At 38.2% G+C, this 22,910-nt stretch overlaps 1 protein-coding gene across 1 annotated transcript; it reads left to right on the top strand.

Annotated features, from left to right (window-relative positions):
* Positions 1-27: 27 nt before the first annotated feature.
* Positions 28-20,706, top strand: mapk11 (mitogen-activated protein kinase 11). The gene is made up of 12 exons (XM_023266124.3): positions 28-306; positions 8,932-9,061; positions 9,171-9,229; positions 9,460-9,571; positions 12,105-12,134; positions 13,692-13,739; positions 13,828-13,942; positions 14,059-14,130; positions 14,555-14,634; positions 14,851-14,929; positions 15,129-15,302; positions 17,201-20,706. Exons 1-12 carry the CDS (start codon positions 194-196, stop codon positions 17,272-17,274), a joined length of 1,086 nt encoding a protein of 361 aa, XP_023121892.1. The 5' UTR covers positions 28-193; the 3' UTR covers positions 17,275-20,706.
* Positions 20,707-22,910: the final 2,204 nt, after the last annotated feature.

Genomic DNA, 22,910 nt, shown 5'->3' on the forward strand with positions numbered 1-22,910 from the left:
GGTGGTGTTAGATGGGGGTGGGGATCAGAGGAGCCTCACTGTGACTGTGTTCAGCAGCAGACGGCGGCCCTTCATCTTCCTCATCTCCTCCCTTTATTTCCAGTCCGCCTCTTTTCCTTTTTCTGTTTTTCTTTTTTCTTTCTACCTCACTCGCCTTTTCTTATTTTATTTTAGCAGCAGTCGCCTCGAAGAAATGTCCGCCAGACCGGGATTTTACCGGCAGGAGCTGAACAAGACGGTGTGGGAGGTTCCGGAGCGGTACCAGAACCTGACGCCGGTGGGCTCCGGAGCTTACGGCTCGGTGTGGTGAGTGTGCGGGGCGGAGGGGCGAGGCTGGGCGGCCACAGCAGCCACCGTGTACCGGTGATGATGCACCAGCAATTGCAGCGATGATATAGAATACAACAGCTGTGTTAGGGTTGAAGCTGGGGTTTATTGCATGCGAATTATTACTACTACTATGTATTCTAATCCAGTAGGATTTAATTATTCTGCAATTTAAAATATAAATATTCATGCTTTTATGTTTTAACATGATGATGAGGATTTCTTTGTGCTGACATCCATATAGAAACCAACAGCAGGTCTGCAGGGCTTCTTGTCATCCCTCAGCTCACAGTCTGCTGCCCCTATATAGATGTGTGTGGCAGCAAAAAATACAGACTCAGACAGCCTCAGTGCAGGAATTTCCCAAATAACCCCCTCCTCACCCCACATAGCCTCTAAATCTGCAGCTGGATGCCACATCTGGAAAAAAGTTTTTAAAAAACAACCACAACATGCTAACAAAAATTCAATCTGCATGCATCATAGTCACTGTTTTGCATTTGCACACAATCTCTTTTTTTCTTTATGTCTCCCTGTGTGGATTGCTTTAAAAAAAAATTAGCTTAAATCTGCATCTGCTGGTGGGATGCCGTTGCCATGGCGACGTGTCACCTCCTCCAATATTAATTAAGCCATTAACGTGGCACTCACGGTTACCCGAGAGAATCCCAGAGAAATAATCAGCATTTTGGGGACTAAAATAAGATGTTGAAGCTGATTTGTGGCACCTAGGAGTAAATATTAAGGCCAGAAATGAACTATATCGACAGAAACACCCAAATCTTGTAAAAAAGCTTGTGGAGAAGCTTTATGAGAAGCACTAAAAGGCTGATCCATTCACCTCACATAGTCTTTTTTGGCTACATTGAGAAGAATCAGATTTTTTTTTGGTGAGCTTTTCTTGGATTTAAGTTCCCAAATCCTGTAAGCCCAATTGCTGTGATGCTTTGTAGAAAAGGGATGGAGGATTTCTGCAGACAGAGCGCCCACTCTGTGCAGTTTAGGAGACAGTTTGGACAAGGTTGCAAAACTTTCACCATCTAGAATTTACTGCATCTTATTGTCAGACCTTTTAGTCACAGAAGAACCAAGATACCATCCAGCAGGAAAATAATACAGAGCTCATGTGTCCAGCCACACCCCATATCTCCATAGCCTCAGAAAGGAGTTTTATCTCCACAGCTGACTCCAAGATGTTAATTAAGACACCAAGAGATGATGAGATTTCAACCATCTTCTCCATATTGCAGTTTGAAAGTTTTCCTCAGAGTAAAAATGCAGAAGATCAGCTGCTTCATTCAGCCAAATCTTCCAAGTTTAAGGTTAGATTCCCATTTTGGATGCCCATGCAACAAAGATAGTATTATCAGAGCGAGCGTTCAACTTGAATCCTGCCTTTGTTGACAGAAAAAAAAATGTCGCCCGAAGCATTTCAAAGCGGTTACTCATGATTTGTGAAGGTGCAGTCAGCCTGAGTAAACATGGAAACCTCAATACCGAAGCTGGAGCTGTTATTTATAGCGATCTAGTGCTCTGCACCTTCTAGACGGCTTCTCTGATTTCATAATAGGATGATTATGATTTTATGGGCCAACTTAATTAGTGAAGTCAGCTCAGTGACTCTCTTTGAAGACAGATTAGTGCCGGGGATGATATAACAGTGATCAGTGCAGTTTATTAGCTTTTACATTTGTGCTCTGCAGTGGTTCCTAAACTCTTTCTGACAGACAATATCACAACAGTGATAGCAGATAGACTGGATGTTATTTCACACAAATATAAAAGTTGTCAGTGTTGTATTGGTCACACAGTTAAATGTTTAGGTCAGTTTAGTCAATGCTGTTTTCTTCAAGTAGCTTGTAACCATGTTAAATGTTATAACTCTTTAGAAAGCCACAGCCATGTATCATTTTTTCCTATATCATGCATATTTATTTCTATATTAGTCTACTTAAGTTCATCTATTTCAACCACTGATCTATTTTAAGCTATTCATTTTAGCCAGTTATCCTTTTGAAATGATCTGTTTTAGCAATTCATCCATTTTAGTCATCTATTTTAGCTATTCACCAATTTTTAGCTTTCCATTTAGCAATTTCTTGGTTTTCTCTTTTAGCCATTAGTCCATTTTTTTAGCTGTATATCTTAGCCATTTATCCATTTTTGTAAATACTTATTTTAACTACGTATCTGTTTTAACCATATATCCATTTCCATATATCTTCTTTCTTGGCCACATCTATATACAAGCCCAATGGCAACACATGGTGTATAGCCATCGTCTGTATGTGGATATATTTCCTACATTTCTCTTCAGATTAACTGAGCGACTCATAGAAGTAGCAGGTGTTACCCTCCTCCTGTCTTATTAACACTAAACTGTTACATCATATCTTTGGACAGGCAAAGTGTGAATGCTAGCGTTGTTGAAACGCTTTGACTTTATACCAAATTCTACCAATATACAAAGGGCATTCCTGCACACACCACTGAGCTCTTCCCTGCATTGTTAATGTCGATCTGCAGCCTTTTGTCGCTGACTCTCTCATGGCAGGACTTGATTAGCGAAGCAGCAGGGGGATGGGAGTCGGCGGGTTCGACATCTGTACGTGTTGTGTCTTAATGGGGGGGGGGGTTAGGATCCTCTCTCAGTCTACCTCTGGAGATGCACAGTAACACTGGCCCTCCCCATTTATCTCCAATGAGCAGCGTGTTCTCCAGACAAACCCTCTTGAGAGACCGCCGGCCTCAGGTCAAGGATCTGACAAGCTCATATAATTCATTATAGCTGCAGGACTTCTACCCCCATCGCCCCCGGGAGAGGGGGAATCAAAAGAGTTTAGGAAGAGAATGGTACATTAAGGTGTAAGAGAGGATCGAGTCGAGGAATTTTAGAGGTGCAGACGGCAGCAGCATGATAAATACAAAGCCAGTTTAATAATTTAACATGCAGCTGCTCTTGAATTTTGATAAGTCATGAAAAGTTGGGAGGACTGTCATATTCTGTGTCTAATCCAGCCTCATTGTCCTCTTAGTTTCCAGCCGCCCAGCCTTAATCCTACTGAATAGTCTATTTCCTGCTTCTCAAGACAAAAATCGGGACAGTTTTGGTTCAGACTGAACATCAGGAGAGAATTTGCACTCGGCTGATCAAGGCTGCTTTCATCTCCTGTCAGTAAATGCAACATCTGTTCGGTAAACCAGAACTTTGGCATGGACCCTGTCATTTTTGGATGAATGAAACATGATTGCTTCATTTTCTCTCCTGTCAAAAACACAGTGTCTCTGTCTGCTGGATTGTTGTTGGAAAATTGGTAAATTGAACAGAAAATCACACTGTGGTTGTTGATCTGGTTTAGATCTGTGGTGGTAATTTAAGAGTAATTTAGGAGACGTGGAGATAAAACAGTTCAAAAATTATCAAAAAAGATTCTGACAATACATTGATAGTCAGATATGTTCTGGTATTGATTGTGGCTTATTGAATGATTTGTCAATAAGCCAAACTGAGTAACTGTTATTTAAATGGCACATTTTCAATCTACAAACATTGATCTAAAGGGCTTTCCAATAGAGAAATAACATTAACATCACAGATAAATAACAACTTTAAACACTAAGTTAAGACTCTACAATATTAGTTCTTATACAAATTTAACTGACAGACTTAGATTAAAGGTTTAAAAGATTAAAAACCCACAATAATATATCCAATGCCAAATTGTCTTGCTAATTTGCTGTTTTCTTTGTCTTACCTGACAATAAACTGAATATCTATCAGTTTTGGACCATTATTCAGACAAAACAAGAAAACTGAAGAAGTTTCCTTGGAGTTTTTCTAACAATTTCCAATTAACTGAGAAAATAGTCTGCAAATTGACCTGTAAAAATTATTGTTAATCGTGAGTTTAGATAAATACCACAATGTCAAAATAATATAGATTCATAGGCAGCAGCTGTTCGGCCACTTTAGCATAAATCCTGGTAATAACGTGTGCGTGAGCATAAATCACTGCAGCAAAATTTGATAAAATTGCACAAAATGGAGTTTTTGCCTTGGTGGATGAACCAAGTGCCTCTCTTAAAGAACTGTTCTGAGTTCAGCTCCAACAGAGCCTTTGAATAGAGATGGCTTTGACTAACTATACAACCACAAATATTCTTATTAACTCTGAGCTCAACAACAAACTCACCTGGAAATGTGACATGGAGGCTGTTGACAGAGCAGACTACTTAGTGAATTCATTTTGTATACCTGCACTGTAAAAAACATAATATTTATGGAGCTGGGGTAGCTTAAAAGTACTGTAAAATAATTTCACATAACCATCTCATAAAATACAGACATTTTGCATAATAAAAATTCATCAATTTGACGTGACATCATGTGTTTAGTCTTAGTTTTTTTTTTATAGAACTTTTTAATGGTTAATGAAGGATATTTACATGTAAATATTACATAAATTTGTGAAATTAACTACTATAAATAATATAGATACATTCAATATTTTTGATGTGAAAACTAGTCTAACAAGATATCTCTCATTTAACAAGCAAACCTAAGTAAAATTATATGACCAAAACTTCTTTTTCTGTTGTTACCAATTGCATCTAGAAATATATTTACAGTATTAAATTTAACAGTTAAGTCTATTAAATAAAAACTAAATATAACATTTCCATTTCATTTTAATTCTTCTAATATTTATTTTACATAACGAAACAGTATAACTTTACAGTATTTTTTGTAATTGCCATTTCTTTAAAAATACATAAAATAAAGGGATAATTGTAATACTCGGCTATTTTACGGTGTAGCTTGTTTAGTTACACTACCGTTCAAAAGTTTGGGGTCACTTAGAAATATCCTTATTTTCGAAAGAAAAGCAGTTTTTTTCAATGAAGATAACATTAAGAAACACAGTCTAGACATTGTTAATGCGGTAAATGACTATTCTAGCTGGAAACGGCTGACTTTTAATGGAATATCTACATAGAAGTACAGAGAAACATTTCCAGCAACCATCACTCCTGTGTTCTAATGTTACATTGTGTTAGCTAATGGTGTTGAAAGGCTAATTGATGATTAGAAAACCCTTGTGCAATTATGTTAGCACATGAATGAAACTGTGAGTTTTCATGAAAAACATGAAATTGTCTGAGTGACCCCAAACTTTTGAACAGTAGTGTATATATGCGTGTTTTTTGTGATTTATGGGAATATATCCCCAGACAGATGGCCGACCTTATATATCATAAATGCTCACACATGCAAGACTCACTTGTTTTACGCATCAATTATGGATGATTTAAGCAAACAAGATGTGAAGTGTATATTTTTGAGCTTTAGAGGTGCTGGAAGGTGGATTTTGACACTTTCACCTCATTGTTTCTCCACTTCCTGAGTGCATGCTACGCTTAGCTAACTAGCTATTGCTAAATATTGCTGAATAGTTGACACTCTGACATAAGATTCAAAGCTATCTCGCCATCTAACTCTCAGCAACAAAGAAAAAAAAGAGCCAAGCTGTTTGTCTAAATGCAAAAAATCGATGCAGTGCAGTTGTCTTGATTTCATTTGAATTAATCAGTAAATCTATATAAGAACAGTCTTTCTTGCTGGATAAACAGCGACTCATCTCACGTGACTGGTTGATCCTTTGTGTAATCTGAGGTGCATCTAGAGCCGGGACATTAAAGACAAAAGGAGGGGAGGGAGATCGATGCCGTGGCTCTGCAGTGTGTTGAGAGCAGTCCGACCCATGTATGGAAGATGGCAGGCAGGAAGGTAAATAGTGTGTTAGATTCAAGGCCTGGTTCATGTCAGATGGAGGCGACTGGCTGCCATCCTGGCTGGAGCTCGGCGGGAACATCCGGACTGGCAGCAGGTGAACACTGAGCCACATGGATGCATTCGACTGTGCAGTTTACTCAAGCATGTACACAATTAAACATAGGTCACCAAAAATGATACTATGGTGGGTTTTATATGGTGGAAGAAACAGGATACATGCATCAGTTGTTTTCACTGCAGCCACTTTAACTTAAAATAGTAGGCAAACACACTTATTACTAGTCACATTTATTTACCTAAATAGAACAAAAAACATCAATACTGCCAATAATCATGCCTGTGTTATGTCATAATAGCTGCAGGGGAAAACATCTATTGTCTCCAGGTGACTGTACCTGCTGGGAAGTGAAACTTTGCAGGTTTTAATGGCAAATAAAAGATTTAGCAAGCTGCCAAGTACAAAATGAACTCCCTCTCATCAGTAGAGATGTTTAAAAAGTCCCTTTCAGACTGTTTTGATGGCATAATGACTGGGTTGTGTTTCTGAGGCTGCATGGGGCCCTTTTGTACTTATTTTTCTACTTGCACAGCAGCATGCTCACACTAAAATTAGAAAGATGATGTGCACTGAAGGAATAGTGCAGTACTGTTGCTCTCTTGCTGTCTTAGATAAGAAGATTAATACAGCTCTTTAGTCTGGACACTAAATGTTATAAGTCAGCCGTGACAGGAGATGGCCAGTTTAGACATCTGCAGGTAAAGAAGTACACCAGGATCTCTAAAGCTCAGCATTTAGCTCCCAGTAGAACCTCGACTTGTCATTGTTTCACTTTTTACAGGGATTAAACAAGATAATTTGTGCATCTTTAGATGTGTTTCCATTGTTTTGAGGCTTTTTGCTAAGCTAAGCTAATCTCATGGCACTTCAACAATACTAGTCTCGCATGGCCACAGACGTATGTCAGTGCTGGACAATGGTTTTACTGCTATAAGGGAAAAAAATATGCTGTGTTTGTATTTTATTAAACTAACCACAAGCGTTTTGGGTGGTGCTCAGCCCAGGATGCAGTGATGGTGCCCCTGTATAACAGTGTATTGAAACATTCTTTTGGTGGAGCATTATTCGCATGCAGAGAGGCAGGCGTCATTAAAAATGGTTAATTCGCTGCAAGATACAACCAAGCTTGGCTTATTGCATGTGTAGACTGATGCTCGGAGGTTGTTGCTGTTGTTCCTGAGTTTGAAAACAGTTAAACGCAGAATGCAACAATGTGGGAAAAAGCTGCATAAAGGAAATTGCAGGTCTGCATTCAGTAAGTCAGACTAAAACAAGACAGACAGCAGTGTTATTTAACAAGAGTATATCTATAGGTTGTTTATAAAAGATGGACGTAGCTTCTAGGTCTAAAGCTGCATTGCAGGGGGCGATTCCTTTCCAACTGGAAACTCCAATTGTAATGAAGTCTATGAAAAGTGACACGAGTTGTTTTTTACTTTGCTAGCTCAGTAAACAATTTCCCAATGAATGTATAGTCTCAATTGCTAGTTTCAAGTCTCCTTCAATACAGACTGATGTCCATTTAGTAATTTATTGTCCCATTTAGAGTAAAAATAGGTAATAAAGGAGGGTATGGACCATTGTGGTGGCTAAATTCCAAACTTGAGTCTTCAGAACGTTAGTTCACAAAACAAAGAGTTGCATCACAATGGCTAGTCAATGTGTATATCCCAAAATGGTGAACTATTCCTTTCATTTATATCCAAAACTGTGTCATTTTGAAGTCTGGATCTATTCATCTTCCCAGATTAAGGAAAAACAAATTTTTTTTCTGTCTGGTTGTTTTGTCCATCAAATCTGTTTAAATTAAAAAGTAATCTCTAGAAGTGTCACTTTTTGCATGATTTAAACAATACTGATCAACAGATCAGAGTGTTGTGGAGCAAGACAAGTTGGGTTTTCAGTGAGCAGAGTGGCTTACAGTGAAATACAGTGAGAATCACTAAACTGCTTTAACTCTCATATCAAACTGGAAGCTAAATTTAGGTTTTTGCTGCAGATTCTGGTGCAAAACTGACAAAATCCTGTGAAATGTAGGGAAGGTTATTACAAAACAATGAGGTGTACTACATATTATATTAAACATATTCAAGAGAACTTCTAGTGTGAAGAAGACAGGATTTTCTTTTAGATAAGTAATGATATAAACCTCATAAAAAAGAGTTTCAATCACATATTGAGACAGTTTTAAATGAGTAATGTAAGTATTTTCAATGCTTCCTCTTATCCAGTGTTTCACTTCTTACTCATTGCTCTATTTCTGCAGTGCTTCGGAGCATTTTTCGCCCATGTTTCCTTCCCATTTGTGCGCCCCACTCTCTGATGGCTGTTTTATTATTATTATTATTATTATTATTATTATTATTATTATTATTATTATTATTATTATTATTATTATTATTATTTCTGTGAGTCGCTGCAGAAGATTGGCAGGGCTGAAAAACATTGGCAGCACAAATGCAGCGGCGGCAGGGCCCGACGTTCGATACGTGGAATGACATTTACATTTCAAAAGAGGCAGATGAAATAAGCCCCGCTGGCACTTTTACAATAACTGACATCCTCTCTTCTCTTGTTCCACCACATCCTCTTTCTCTCTGCTCGTCTCTGTTGGCCCATCTCGCTCTTTTCGCTCTTGAACATTAATCCCTATTATGTAGACACAATCTCATCTTCAGCTGACGGCAGGTGTAAAGGAGTAGCTTAGCTTAGCATAAAGTGGTGTTTTTAACCCTTTGTTTTCTGCCTTCAGCTCAGCGTACGATGTGGTCTTGAGGCAGAAGGTGGCGGTGAAGAAGCTGTCCAGGCCCTTCCAGTCTCTGATCCACAGCCGCCGCTCGTACCGGGAACTCAGGCTGCTCAAGCACATGAAACACGAGAATGTTAGTGCTCCGTCAATAAAAATACCCCGAGACAGACAGACGCAGCTCTCTGTATGCTTCCGCTCGGTTATTGATCAGCTCTGCTTGTTTCCTGTCTCTGCCTCTGCAGGTAATAGGGCTCCTGGACGTCTTCACACCTGCCGCGACGCTAGAAGACTTCAATGAGCTGTAAGTCTTTTCACTACAAGTTGTGCACGTTTCACGGCACAAAAACTGATAATTCTGCTAATAGAGGGCACGGTGATGGATATGGAGGCGATCCTTGGGGGGATAGCAGGCTTGTAGAGATGTCTGATGGTTGCCATGGCAGCGTCATCATGTTCTCCTCTTACTAAAAACTCCCCCAACCCCTCCATTGGCTCATATATATATTTATACACCGTCTCCTGTTTTCGCAGCTACCTGGTGACTAACCTGATGGGCGCGGACCTCAATAACATCGTCAAATTTCAGAGGTTGTCAGACGAGCACGTGCAGTTCTTAATTTACCAGCTCCTCCGTGGCCTCAAGGTAATTTACCGCATCATGGTGCACATCTGCTGCACGCCGCAGTGAATGCAACGCGTATATTATACTGTATGTAAAACCCTCTGCCTCTGATGTATTCCCACAGCCCCATCTAATGAGCTACACATTTTGAATACATAGAACGATGAACTGATGAACTGTTGGTGCTTTGTTTTTTTTTTTAATTTATCTGGTATATTTGATTTAAACTTATTAATTAAGCGTTTGCCTGAAGTATACAGTAAAGAACTACAGAAGTGAGCTCATAACTGCAATATCCCTTAATGTCCTGCAGTAATTGCTTTGCTTCTAAACTGGGCAGTAGGACATTTTCTCTGATGTAAAATTAAAATCTAACAGTTTACATTTAATATATTTAAGAATAAAGGCCCCATCGTAGGAGCTCAGTGCAATTTTATTCAATACTTTGTATATTTGTCTTTATTTTTGATGAGACTAAATCCTCCTCAGCATAAAGGGTGCCAAATTTGATGTTCTGCAATTCTACATAGAAGACCTGCTCTTTGCTGGAGGGGTTGTGTTGCTCTTGGAGATTGGATTCAAATCAGACAACGTCACTTTTTTTCTGCTTTAGAAACTCTTGTGGTGTTTTGGCAGCGGGCTTTGGATCATTGTCATGCTGGAATATTCATCTTTTGCAGAGCTTCTGCAGATTTTGAGTCATCATTTTAGCCAGTATTTTGGTAATTCTACTGATATTCATGGTGCCATTTATAAATGTCATCTCCTCCCAACACTTTTTGCACCCATGCAGCCCCATATTATCACACTCCTACCTACGTGCTTCACTGAGAGGACTATGCATTCACTGTGGTAGGCCTGGCCAGGTTCATACCAAACATACTGGACACAACTGTTTTTTTAATGTAGTCTTTGTAAAGTATTTGTGTTGTGAATACTATACTTGTCTACTGAGAAAAAAATAATTATTGTGATCTGACACGATTAGGAATCATGTGACATTTAAGAGATGTACTGTCTTCAGTTGTATACTGTATATGAAGGTTTTAATCCTTACTTTAAGCAGTCAATTTGAATTTATAGCCATAATTTAAACTATTTCTCCAGTACTTTTACCTGACATTTTGAACCTCTTTGCATGGCTTACTGACCAGTTTCAAACAATTGTACACATTCAAACAGTTTTTCAACATACACTACCATTCAAAAGTTTGGGGTCACTTAGAAATGTCCTTAATTTTGAAGGAAAAGTAGTTTAAATTAATCAGAAACCCAGTCTAGACATTGTTAACATGGTAAATGACTATTCTAACTGGAAACAGCTGATTTTTAATGGAATATCTACATAGGGGTACAGAGGAACATTTCCAGCAACCGTCACTCCTGAGTTCTAATGTTACATTGTGTTAGCTAATGGAGTTGAAAGGCTAATTGATGATTAGAAAACCTTTGTGCAGTTATGTTAGCACATAAATAAAAGTGTGAGTTTTCTTGGAAAACATGGAATTGTCTGGGTGACCCCAAACTTTTGAACCGTAGTATATATTCAAAAACAGGACAGTATCAGGGTAACTAGAAGCATGTTGAAAGGCAACTGTAAAATGAAGGGGGTTTGAAGCAGAGTGGTCTAACCCACAAAAAATCCAAACTGGGTTTTAAATCATTTCTGTAATATTTTATGGTCTAGACTTTAGTGGCAGAGTGGTCTAATCCACAACCCAAATATAGCACTATCGTGGGGCTTCCAATGTTAGACCATGCTTGAAAGCACAAAACTTTGAACCCATTTTTCTCAAAAACTACATAAAATGAGTAAGACCACTCTGCTGCCAAACCCTTCAAATCCTGCATTGTATATCTAAATTTGGACAATCAGCTTTCGCCATTAAGACTGTCAAGTGTGAATACTAAAATTAAAGTGACTGCAGATATTTCACCTAAAGTGGAGTTAAAAGTGAACTACAGCTGTTGTCATATTTAGGTAAATGTAGGTTTTTCTTCCTCATGCATCCCAATTTACTTTTATTATTTCACTCTACCTTCATGAGGATGAAAGCTGTCTATTTTAATTGCACTGTCTATGTAATACCAACTAGGCACAAGAGTTGAAAGTTAGCCATAGCTATAAACTCTGTGCAGCTCTGTTTTGGAACTATGTCAAACTTCATACATTTTTAGAGATGCATTGTCTCTAAAAAATGAAGATAAACTCAAGCTACATCTTTTTAACATATTTCCGGACAACTGAAGTACTGGAATCACTCTAACATACTATGGTTGGTTTAAGTGCCACCTGTCTTCAGCCTTTCCAACAGATTTTGGAAACCACAATCTATGTTGCACAAACTGCATCCAGTGTTTGCCAGCCAACACTGAATGAGTCCAGCAGCCTGCAGAGGCTGTCCGGCTGCCCGGTTACCATGGGACCGGCAAAAGCAGCCTCCCCTTTAGGCAGGAGCTAATATGGTGAACTGCACTGTTGACCTCCATCTTCTTTATGTCCCCTCTCTCCCCTCTCTCCTCCCCCATCCTGCTGCCCCACCCCATCGAACAGTACATCCATTCAGCTGGATTGATCCACAGGGTGAGTGCCTTCTGCTTTTCCCTTCTTGTCTTTGTGACTCTGCTGCACTGGCGTGGTTTCAAATACAAGAAAACACTTTTAACACATTTTGTCTTATATCTTAAATCTGCCCTAAATAAACCCTTTGCATAACCAGATCCTGTAAAAAACAGATTACATTCCTCGTCGCAACCATGAAGCTTCAATCTTGTGACCAAAATTCTTAGAGTTTTCACTGCACGACTCATTGAAAAATAAGGCGTTGGCACTAACCAGATTCTGTAAAACACTAAAAATTCTGCACTTCTTGACGTAACAATGGCACCTTTAGTGACAAAGCTACGACCAACGTTAAAATCACAAAAACTGTGGGACTTTTTGGCTAAACTGGTCTGAAATGCAGGCTTTGTTTAAACAAAGCAGAGAGGAAAAAAGTATGGAAACAAGTAAAAGCAGTAAAATATGTTTTATGTAGTCAACAGTTTTTGGTTACACCTGTAGACATCTGAAAAAATGTACACTACAGTTCAAAAGTTTGGGGTCACCCAGACAATTTCCTGTTTTCCATGAAAACTCACACTTTTATTCATGTGCTAACATAATTTCACAAGGGTTTTATAATCATCAATTAGCCTTTCAACACCATTAGCTAACACAATGTAACATTAGAACACAGGAGTGATGGTTGCTGGAAATGTTCCTCTGTACCTCTATGTAGATATTCCATTAAAAACCAGCTGTTTCCAGCTAGAACAGTCATTTACCACATGAACAATGTCGAGACTATAGTGTACATACTAATTCCAGGTTGTTAACCAGTTTTGTAAAATAAATAACCAAATAAATTCAAGTTTAGTTTTGTGTTTCTTTTTGATTATTTAATGGCAATATTACTGTCATACTGCACATAGGACATTTTTGAGTTCTCTCTCCACGGTTGTTCTGTTTCTAAAAAAGTTGCAGGGCTTTATGTTGCTGTGAAATATGAGCCCACAGTGCATATAAAACATATAAAAGCAGCCAAAACTGCTTGGATTTCAGAGGGTTAAGTTGGTTTAAGGTCTGAAAAAAAATCACATTATTGAACACCGTCTGCCATATTATGACAAATATTCTGTACCAGCTTGTTCCAGCTCTTCTGTAAAGCTGCAAATGTGATGTTTACACTGAGTAAAATATTCAGATATTCATATCCAAGACTCCATATGTATCTCACCAAAAGTCAGCCAACCTTGCAACTCAAAAACACAGTTTTTAAGAATTTCAATAAAACAACAACTAGCTAGCTGAAAGTTTGAAATCCAAAAGTAAGCTTACAGAAGAACACATAAATAATGTGGTTGAGTCTGGAAACTTTTCACTTTTATCTCAACTTCTGTTGGGTGAAATTCAGCAACATGGAAGTTAATATTTATACATTAAATACAGAAGTAGATGCAGCTATGTGTAACAGAAAAGCAACCAGACTAAAAATGCTGTGCAGCAAAGTTTAAAAACACAGGAAATACTATTTTACTCAGATACATCTTAATTCTCATCATGTTTCTGTGTCTATATTTGTTTTACTATCCTTCCCAGGACCTCAAGCCAAGTAATGTGGCAGTAAATGAGGACTGCGAGTTAAGGGTAAGAAAGCCTTCAGTTTAAAGCTAAGAGTCCTTCAGTGCATCCAATAAACTCCATAACTTAGAAAAACTGTCCACGACTCCGACAGATCCTTGACTTTGGATTAGCCAGACAAACAGATGATGAGATGACAGGATACGTGGCGACTCGGTGGTATCGAGCGCCAGAGATCATGCTGAACTGGATGCACTATAATCAGAATGGTAAGGTGCCACCAAATTATAGATTTATAATAAGCTTATCAACATCATTTTTTTCCTTTGAAAGTAATGAAATTATCAACTGTGTAATGAGTAAACATGTGGTGTTTGTGTTCCAGTTGATATCTGGTCAGTGGGATGCATTATGGGAGAGCTGCTGAAGGGAAAAGTCCTTTTTCCTGGCACTGACTGTATCCTTTATCACCAAGGCATGGAGTCCACCGCAATTTGCAGCTCTTTCCCCTCTTAGCAAGAGCCTTCCATTACGTCTTTAAAGTGCCGCATGGATGCAGACCTCTTGTGGATTTGCATTACAATCCCAGGCCTTTTCTGAGGGGGAGTTGCATCAACAGAGAGCAACTGGGGAAAGAATAAGAGCGATCACAAAGGGCTGAATTACTGAGGGTGTTGTATTCAGTGTCTTAGTGTGGAGTGCGGAGCTAAAACGAATTTGATTTACTGATCTTTGTGTGTTGTGAGACTTCTGATGCGTAAAAAAGAACAGCTGACTTTCGGCGATGGTCCGTCTCGGTATGTGACAGGAAGCTCTAATGAGTCAGGCTGCAAGCTGATGACTTTTCACAAATCTTGATTGCCTTTAACTCCTGCTGGAAGATATTGACCAGCTGAAAAGAATCATGGAGGTGGTTGGGACTCCGACACCCGACCTGCTGAAGAAGATCTGCTCTGAACATGTGAGGAAGGGAAGAAGGAGCTGGGAAAGTGATAAAGAAGGCTTTATGTTGTGGCATTGGTTCCACCGACCAACGCAACCTCTCATGATTGATTAGTCATTTCATTCACAAGGCCGTTGATTGAATGGTGTTGGGGGTGATTGATCACTAACTGTTTGTCATCATGTGATCAGCGCTGTCACATGCCATGAATTGAATGCTGGTCTCCATTTGCAGGCGCAGAAGTACATCCAATCTCTGCCCTTCATGCCCCAGCAAGACCTGGAAAAGATCTTTAGAGGAGCGAATCCACTAGGTGGGTGATGCACCACAGATTGGATTATCAACTCCTTAAATTTGATTAAGAGCCGCTGAGAGCCTGCTAAGACTCAAGTTGCTCTCTCCGTACTGCAAATTTGAAATTCATTTAGAGGTTTAAGCCTTTTTGTCTCCAACCTCGGAACATATCCAAGCCCTCTTTCACTGATGTCTTTTTGTTTCTGTCTGTCTATCAGCTGTTGATCTATTGAAGCGAATGCTGGTTCTGGACTGTGATGGGAGGATCTCGGCCAGTGAGGCTCTGTCCCATCCCTACTTCTCACAGTATCATGATCCAGATGATGAGCCAGAGGCACCGCCTTATGACCAAACACTGGAGAGCAAAGACCGAACTCTAGAGGAATGGAAAGGTAAGGGTTACTTTGATATTTGATTAGCACATGACTTTCAGAACGATGGTCTGGGAGTTGTACCACATCGTTGCGGTGAAGAAGGGGCTGAACCAGAAGGGGAAGCTTAAAATTCACCAGTCAGTCTTTATTCCAACCCTCATCTATGATCATGTGCTCTGTGTAGTGGCAAAAAACAAGATCGCAAATACAAGCGACCAAAATTAGCTTGTCTGTGGAGTGGCTGGACTTTACCGGTAGGACATCTGGATGTAACTTAAAATAGTAAAAGTTCTGTATGCATTCAGAAAAAGTAGATGTTGCAAGAACATAAGCAAGAGAACAACACAACAGGCCTTTCGGATGTTTCATTTATAACCACATAGATTGCGTACATAAGAACCAACAAAGAATCATAACAGTTAACAGTTTCAACGGGAAGGAGTCACATGCTGGAAAAACCAGCTGCTCAAACATAGAACGGGAAAGTGTCATGGTCTTTGGTTTTGGTTAATAGTTTGTTTTATTTTGAAATTCCCTGTCCTTGTTTGTCTCTAGTTGTTTTACTTACTCACTGTGTGTGTTTTCCCCTCTTTTTAATGGAGCCATTGGTTCCACTTGTGTTTTGTGTCATCAGTATATATATATATATATATATATATATATATATGTATATGTATGTTTATATATATATATATATATATATATATATATATATATATATATATATATATATATATATATATATATATATATATGTATATATATGCTCTGAGTCTTTTCTGTTTAACTTAAAGTACATACCACTGCTGCCTGAACATACTGTTTTATTCAGTTTGTACAGAACACTTTAACTGTCACTGTCTATAGTGTAAAATCTTTCTGGAGGTCTTGTTGGCTCAAGCTTGTTTATACTCATGCGAGACACTGTGATGTAACTTCAAAGAGGATTGTGGGTCAGAATGGCCTGAAAAACATGTAGACCTGCATGCTTCAAAATCTAACTAGATGTAGAAGGTGCTGTGGGTATTTTTGGCATACTACATTTGACACACCGTGTATAAAGGTGTACAAAATCTTGTATTCCTGTGCTTCAGGTTTGTGTAGTTAAGTTTTTGAACCTCTTTGTGTTTCTTTCTTCAGTTTCCTCCCCATGCTTTTATTGCCCTTTTCAATGTTTTGGTTTATGTCTTCCTGCTCCCTTTGTTTTGATGAAACTGTCTGTACTTTGGTTAATTTTATTAGGTTTGGCAATTAAATCTGACTTTATGTATTTGTAATTTGACTCCTGTGTATGCATTTGAGTCTTATTCTGACATAACAGTAACTGAGAAGCTTGGATTACAATAAACACAGAAGAGAATTCATTCTTTGCTAAGGACGCTGTTACTCCATTATCTCTATACTTCACATAGTTGTTTACTGCTATGTAAATGCTATATTTAACTTGCACCTGTAATTCCACTGTGGTCCTTGCTGGAGGACAAGAAAAACATGAATATATTCGAGGCGTACACCAGATCTGTGGTGTTAGTCTGTAGAACTTCCTCCTCTGCAAGTCAAAAACAACCGTATTGAAATTGGCTGTAAAGGGAAGTGAGAACAAGCAGAACTTTTCACTTTGGGGATTATGCAATGATGAATTTAAGCCTGCATGGGTGTTGCGGGAACGCTGACTGCACTGCTAAAGTAATATGGGTTTTGAGATATTTAGAGATGTCATTTATAACATTATAAATATGATTTAGCTCACCAGGGAGTTTTATTGAGTGTGAAATGCCCCAGAGCTTATGTGACTCAAGGTAGATAATTTTAGAGTTCCTTTGATGCTTTACACTATGTGTATTACATTATGATTTAAATCTTAATCAGCACCTCCTAAAATAGTTTCTTCTCATTTCTCCTTCTTGTATATCCAGAGTTGGTATTCGAAGAGGTGAGCAGCTTCAAAGCACCTGGCAGCAAGACTGACAGCCTTCAGGTGGAGCAGTAAACCTCCTGGTGGAGCAGTAAACCTCCTGCTCTGCTTCATCTGCCTGAAGAAGGACCAATAAATGAGAGGAAGACTGTGGAGAAGCAACTGAAGGAAGTGTCTGAGTTTATCTGAGCAGGAAGGTGGGATGGTCTCCATGGGATCGGATGCACACGTTTCAATTACAGGGAGCATTTAAGAGTCAAATAAAAGGATCTCTCCAGTGGGGAAAGTTACCTCCTTTTATGTTTCTGCTCACTGAGGGTAAAATGAGGAACCATCGGGGATCGAAGAGGGTGTGAGGATTCATACGAGGGAGCAACTTTACGCAACTGTTTACAGACTGACAGAAGGGTATTCAAAGAAAGGAAAAAAATGCACACTAGGATTTCCAAAGCAACGACAGGAACGCTGTCTCATCCCTCATCCAGACGAATGCCGTGATGCTTTCATTTATGGAATTCATGTTTAAAGGCTTGCAACAATGTCATTTCACGTCACAGAAGAGCTTCGCATTTAGCCTGCATACTAATGATGCATGATTTCTGTGCATTTTATTGTTACAGCATATTACTGGCACTGTATATTAACCATTAAGACTGCTCACTGAGTCTGGCACCAATCTGAGGGTGTGAAAGAGGCATCACCAAGAAATGTGATCAACCTGTTCTGTCTTTATATTTTCCATTAAAACTAGCTACTGTTCTTCCATGGATGAAACTCATCCTCTCCTGCTTACAGAATCGTAAACACCAACTGTGCTATTAATTAGCAAGCAATTAATATACGCCAAAGCTGGAACAGAGTAACTGCGCTGCAGGTCTGTGTTTACAGTGCGACCTCGCTTCTCATATACTGCTGATGGCTGATTGCGGATCTCCGGTTTGGCTTTGGCGCTGCTCCATCGGGTTTCTTTGCTGTGTCTTTCTATAGCTCCCACTTTGTGTTTACAGCAATTACAGACATTTTGTGAACTCTCAGAAATGATCCCCCCCAGTAGCTGTGCAACAATGCCGGGTAAAAATCTGTTATACAACTTGTAGCTCCGGCCAAGCAGTGCCCAGCAGGTCAAACACCACCCAGGCAGATGATTCACTTTGAGCAGCAATGTTTTGCTGCTTGCAGCAACCAAGGAGTTCATTCGTCATCTTTCATGTTATTTTTTTAGTTTATTATAATGAAAAACTATCCAGACTGCACATATTCATTACTGAGCACAGTATTACAGCAACTGGCCATGTGCTTTATCTCAAATGTGCATATTCCAGCTGCAGTTTATAGCTTAGTGCAACATTATTATACCCCGAATCATGTTACATAACACCCCGAGAAGTACGAACTCAATGCAAATGCTGATCATTGCGTCAAATGGCTGACTTCCCCACTGATGTGTCATTCATTTTGCTGCAGACTGGAGTTTTTAGTTCCATAGACTTTTTGCTGAGGTAGAAATAATCTGGTTGTGTTAAACCTCCGTGTGCAGAGCCAACAAACCAGGGTGATACTGAAGGTCAATGAAAATGTTAAAACTACTGTAACACTGACGTATGTTAGTGTTGACTATTACTATTGCTAGCACAGAGGCCATTTTAGCCTCAGAAAATGTGTATTTTTAGTCAATGTCCACACCAAAATCTATCAAATGCAGTTGTAGTCACCAAACAGCCAAAGTAAACTTAAAGATAAGTTCACTGTATGCCGCATCCCTCTACTCAAACTCAACTAGTTCCTAATTTACGAGGTGTAAATAACATATATTGTATAAAACCGACATTCCTCCCAACTTTAAAACCAAAAACAAGGCTGCAATAAGTGATTCAAAGTCTTCTGTTACTTAATGAGGGCAGTTTATTAACTGGGCAGAAATGGAAAATGGGTGGCACTGTGTAGGGGAACAAATCTGGGATTTAGAGAACATAGTTGAATTATACTGAGAAGTTTTTCTGTGATAAAACATACAGATACATCTGGTTTATATTTCGTATATTACTGTTGCAGATGTATTTTAAATGTTATCTGTATTCTGTCTGGATACAACTTGGATATAAAACCAGTGGCAGAAAATATTCAAGTACAATTTTGAGTTATACCACTTGTACCTTACTTGAGTGTTTCTGTGTTCTGCTACTTTACAGTCAACTACATGTGGCAAATAATGTATTTTTGCTGTACTAGATTTATTCACCGATTTTAGTTCCTTTGTAGATGTAGCTAAATAACACCATCTACAATCTACAAAAATATGATGGTATCATATTACAGACTAAGATAAATCTTTATTGATCCCTGAGAGGAAATTCACAAGCTACCTAGCAGATAAACAATATAAAGTATAGATGACCTTTATCAACTCCAAGAAATACAGTGATAAGCACACTAATGACCAATAACCAATAACATGACAAAATAAACTATATTTTTAAATAAGGCATTCTGCAAGATGACTACTTTTGGTTATTTAAGTAAAGTTTGATGCTAATACTTTGGTACTTTTACATAAGTAAAGATTTAATGCAAAGCTATAACTTGTAGACTGTAGTGTTGGTACTTTTGCGCGTGTGCAACATCTGTGTTCTTCTTCCAACTCCATGTAAAGTAGATAATAAACTTTCAACTTATTAGTTCCCCAAATTGACCCTCAAATGTCAAGTAAGTAGTGCACTTGGTTAGCTAAAGTGCTACAGTGTAGCTTAGACATTAGCCAAGCTAGCTAGCAAGGCTAAACTTTAGCAAGGTTTAAATCAGCTGTAGTACTACTACAGCAGTATGAGTACAGAATAGAGTGTACACATTATTAAGCTAATTTGAAGTTTAATGCTGCAGATATAAGCAGTAAAGTTCAGTATTCGGAGTATTTTGGGTGATAAACCGCTGCTGCTAGCTATGCTGACCTGTGATCTGTGGCTCAAGTTTAACTCAACCAGTCAGAATATTTCTGCCTCACAGAAACATTAGCACAACTAACACTTCAATTTACAATTTAGGAATCATTTTTAATGGAGCACAGGTGAGGAAATTTACTCTTTTCCGTATTGGATCACACTGGAGTGCTACATGTAGCCTGCTGTGCAAGTTGTTCACTAACACTGGATGCAAACTGTTGATTTTACAGTCCTAATGAATCTAAACAGTGTGTCTCAGTCAAAGCGTATTCGAGCTCTGAATGTTAACGTGTTCTGTGCTTCTGTGGATGTTGTACACGTGGTGGATTTGAATAGCAACTGCAAACTGAATGTATATGTATACTGTACGTATGTATGTTACAAGTTAGAGGTGACCTTTGAATACATGGTGGCATGTGATTCAGCCGTAGCCGTTTTCAATTCACTAAAAATGAATGTCAGCTCTCACTCTGCAAATGATCCAGATGATTTTCTCATTTCTCAGCAGGTAACATGACTTGGCAAGTTTTGGCTTCAACAGAATAAACACCATCGTTTCTGTTTGCCACCACGTTTGTTGTCTTGCATAATCTCTGCATTATTCAATCTTCACATACACTATATAGTTATAGATATGGAGGGATTTCCAGGTTTTTGTCTTTTTTGATTATATAGACTAGACCTCTTAATTCCTGTTAAGCGAAACTCAATGCTACAGCATAGCTGCGTCTTTTAGATGGTACAGTGTACCTCCAACTGCATTCACAAAGCTAATTCCATAAAGAAATGATGCTCCGAGACCTGGTCTTTATAGTATGAACTGGAACAGTAATTGGAACCAGGCCTCAATGCCTGACATCAGTACCTGACATTATGCAAGTCCTGTAGCCAGGTAAAATCCTGTAGAAAAGTCTGTTTAAAAGGAAAACTTTCACCATCATAAATAAGTAATAACAACAAAACAACTCCAACTTGTTGAGGCCTTCACCAACAGATCTTTGAAGGTGTCCTGTGGTACCAGGCACCAAGACGTCAATAGCAGATCCTTCAGTTGTGAGGTAAGACCTCCATGGATCAGATTTCCTTGGACACTGCAATCGAGAAACAACATTGCCATGAGGAGGTTATGTGGTCTACAACAATGTTTAAGTAGGTGTTAAAGTATCATCTACATGAATCCAGAGACTAAGGTTTCTCATAGTATAATACAGTACAGTTTAGTATAGAACAGTACAATATAGTCCTGTTATTTATATTGTGCAGCATGGCATAGTATGGTATAATGCAGCGAAGTACTACTACTATTATGGTATAGTGTAGTATAGTATAACATAGCATAGGGTTATTAATAGTATAGTATTGTGAAATATAGTAGAGTATAGCATAGTGCAGTTTAATATAGTATAGCATAGCATAGCATAGTACAATATAGTATAGTATGGTACTAGTAATAGCATAGTATATAACAGCACTGCATGGCATAGTGTACTATGGTGTAGTGCTAGTAACAGCATAGTATATTGTAGTATTGTATTGTGAGTTACTAGTAAGATTGCAGTCTTGCATAATACAATAGAGTGCAGCATATTATAGTGTACTACAGCTTAGTATAGTGTATAGTATAGCACACCATTGCCTAGTGTAATATGGTATAGTACAGTATAGTACTACTACTACTAATATATAGTATAGTATAGTATAGTATAGTATAGTATAGTATAGTATAGTATAGTATAGTATAGTACAGTATATAGTAGAGTACAGCATAGTATTGTGTACAGCTTAGTATGGCATAGCACAGGAAAACACAATATAGTATGATTTATTACTAGTAATAGTATAATATATTACAATGTGGTATAGCATAACATAGTATGGTATAGTACAGTATAGCATAGTGTAGTATAACTTAGTATAGTATAGTATAGTATAACTTAGTATAGTATAGTATAGTATAGTATAGTATAGTATAGTATAGTATAGTATAGTATAGTATAGTATAGTATAACTTAGTATAGTTTAACTTAGTATAGTAAAACTTAATTTGATGCAATATAGTCTAGCATAGCATGGTATAGTATAGTATAGTATAGTATAGTATAGTATAGTATAGTATAGTATAGTATAGTATAGTATAGTATAACACAGTGAGGTACTAGTAATAGCATAGTACAGAATAGTAGGCTATAGAACAGTATAGTATAGTATAGTATAGTATAGTATAGTATAGTATAGTATAGTATAGTATAGTATAGTATAGTATAGTATAGTATAGTATAGTATAACTCAGTACAATGTAGCATAATTTGGTTCAATATAGTAGCAATATAGTATAGCATAGCATAGTATAGTATAGTACAGTATTTTATAATGTTGTTTAATATAGTAGTATAATGTAGCATAGCAAAACACAATATAGCATGGTTTAGAACAAATAGTCTATTACAGTGCACCATATCATAATATAGCATAGTATGGTATACCACAACTAATATCACAGTATAAAGTTACGTATAGCATATGATAACTTGTATATATAGAACAGCATAGTATAGTTTCAAGTTAACTGCTGTGATTTTACAGAAACTTGATCAGACTGTAGCAGCAGTTGTAGCCTCAGAGCTCAGGGTGGGCAGATGTTTGGTGGCTGTTTCCCCACATTGTAGACACACCCATAGACTGCCCTGAGCGACCAACAATGTGTGTGTGTGTGTGTGTGTGTGTGTGTGTGTGTGTGTGTGTGTGTGTGTGTGTGTGTGTGTGTGTGTGTGTGTG

Source organism: Amphiprion ocellaris, chromosome 21 (assembly GCF_022539595.1).
Source record: "Amphiprion ocellaris isolate individual 3 ecotype Okinawa chromosome 21, ASM2253959v1, whole genome shotgun sequence".
Classification (NCBI taxonomy): Eukaryota; Metazoa; Chordata; class Actinopteri; family Pomacentridae; genus Amphiprion; species Amphiprion ocellaris.

Excerpts from the sequence above, each read along its gene's own strand:
- mapk11 (XM_023266124.3), top strand. The coding sequence starts at position 194 with ATGTCCGCCAGACCGGGATTTTACCGGCAGGAGCTGAACAAGACGGTG. Across the intron at positions 12,135-13,691 it reads CAGCTGGATTGATCCACAGG|GACCTCAAGCCAAGTAATGT; the intron begins GTGAGTGCCTTC and ends TATCCTTCCCAG. Across the intron at positions 14,131-14,554 it reads CCTTTTTCCTGGCACTGACT|ATATTGACCAGCTGAAAAGA; the intron begins GTATCCTTTATC and ends TCCTGCTGGAAG.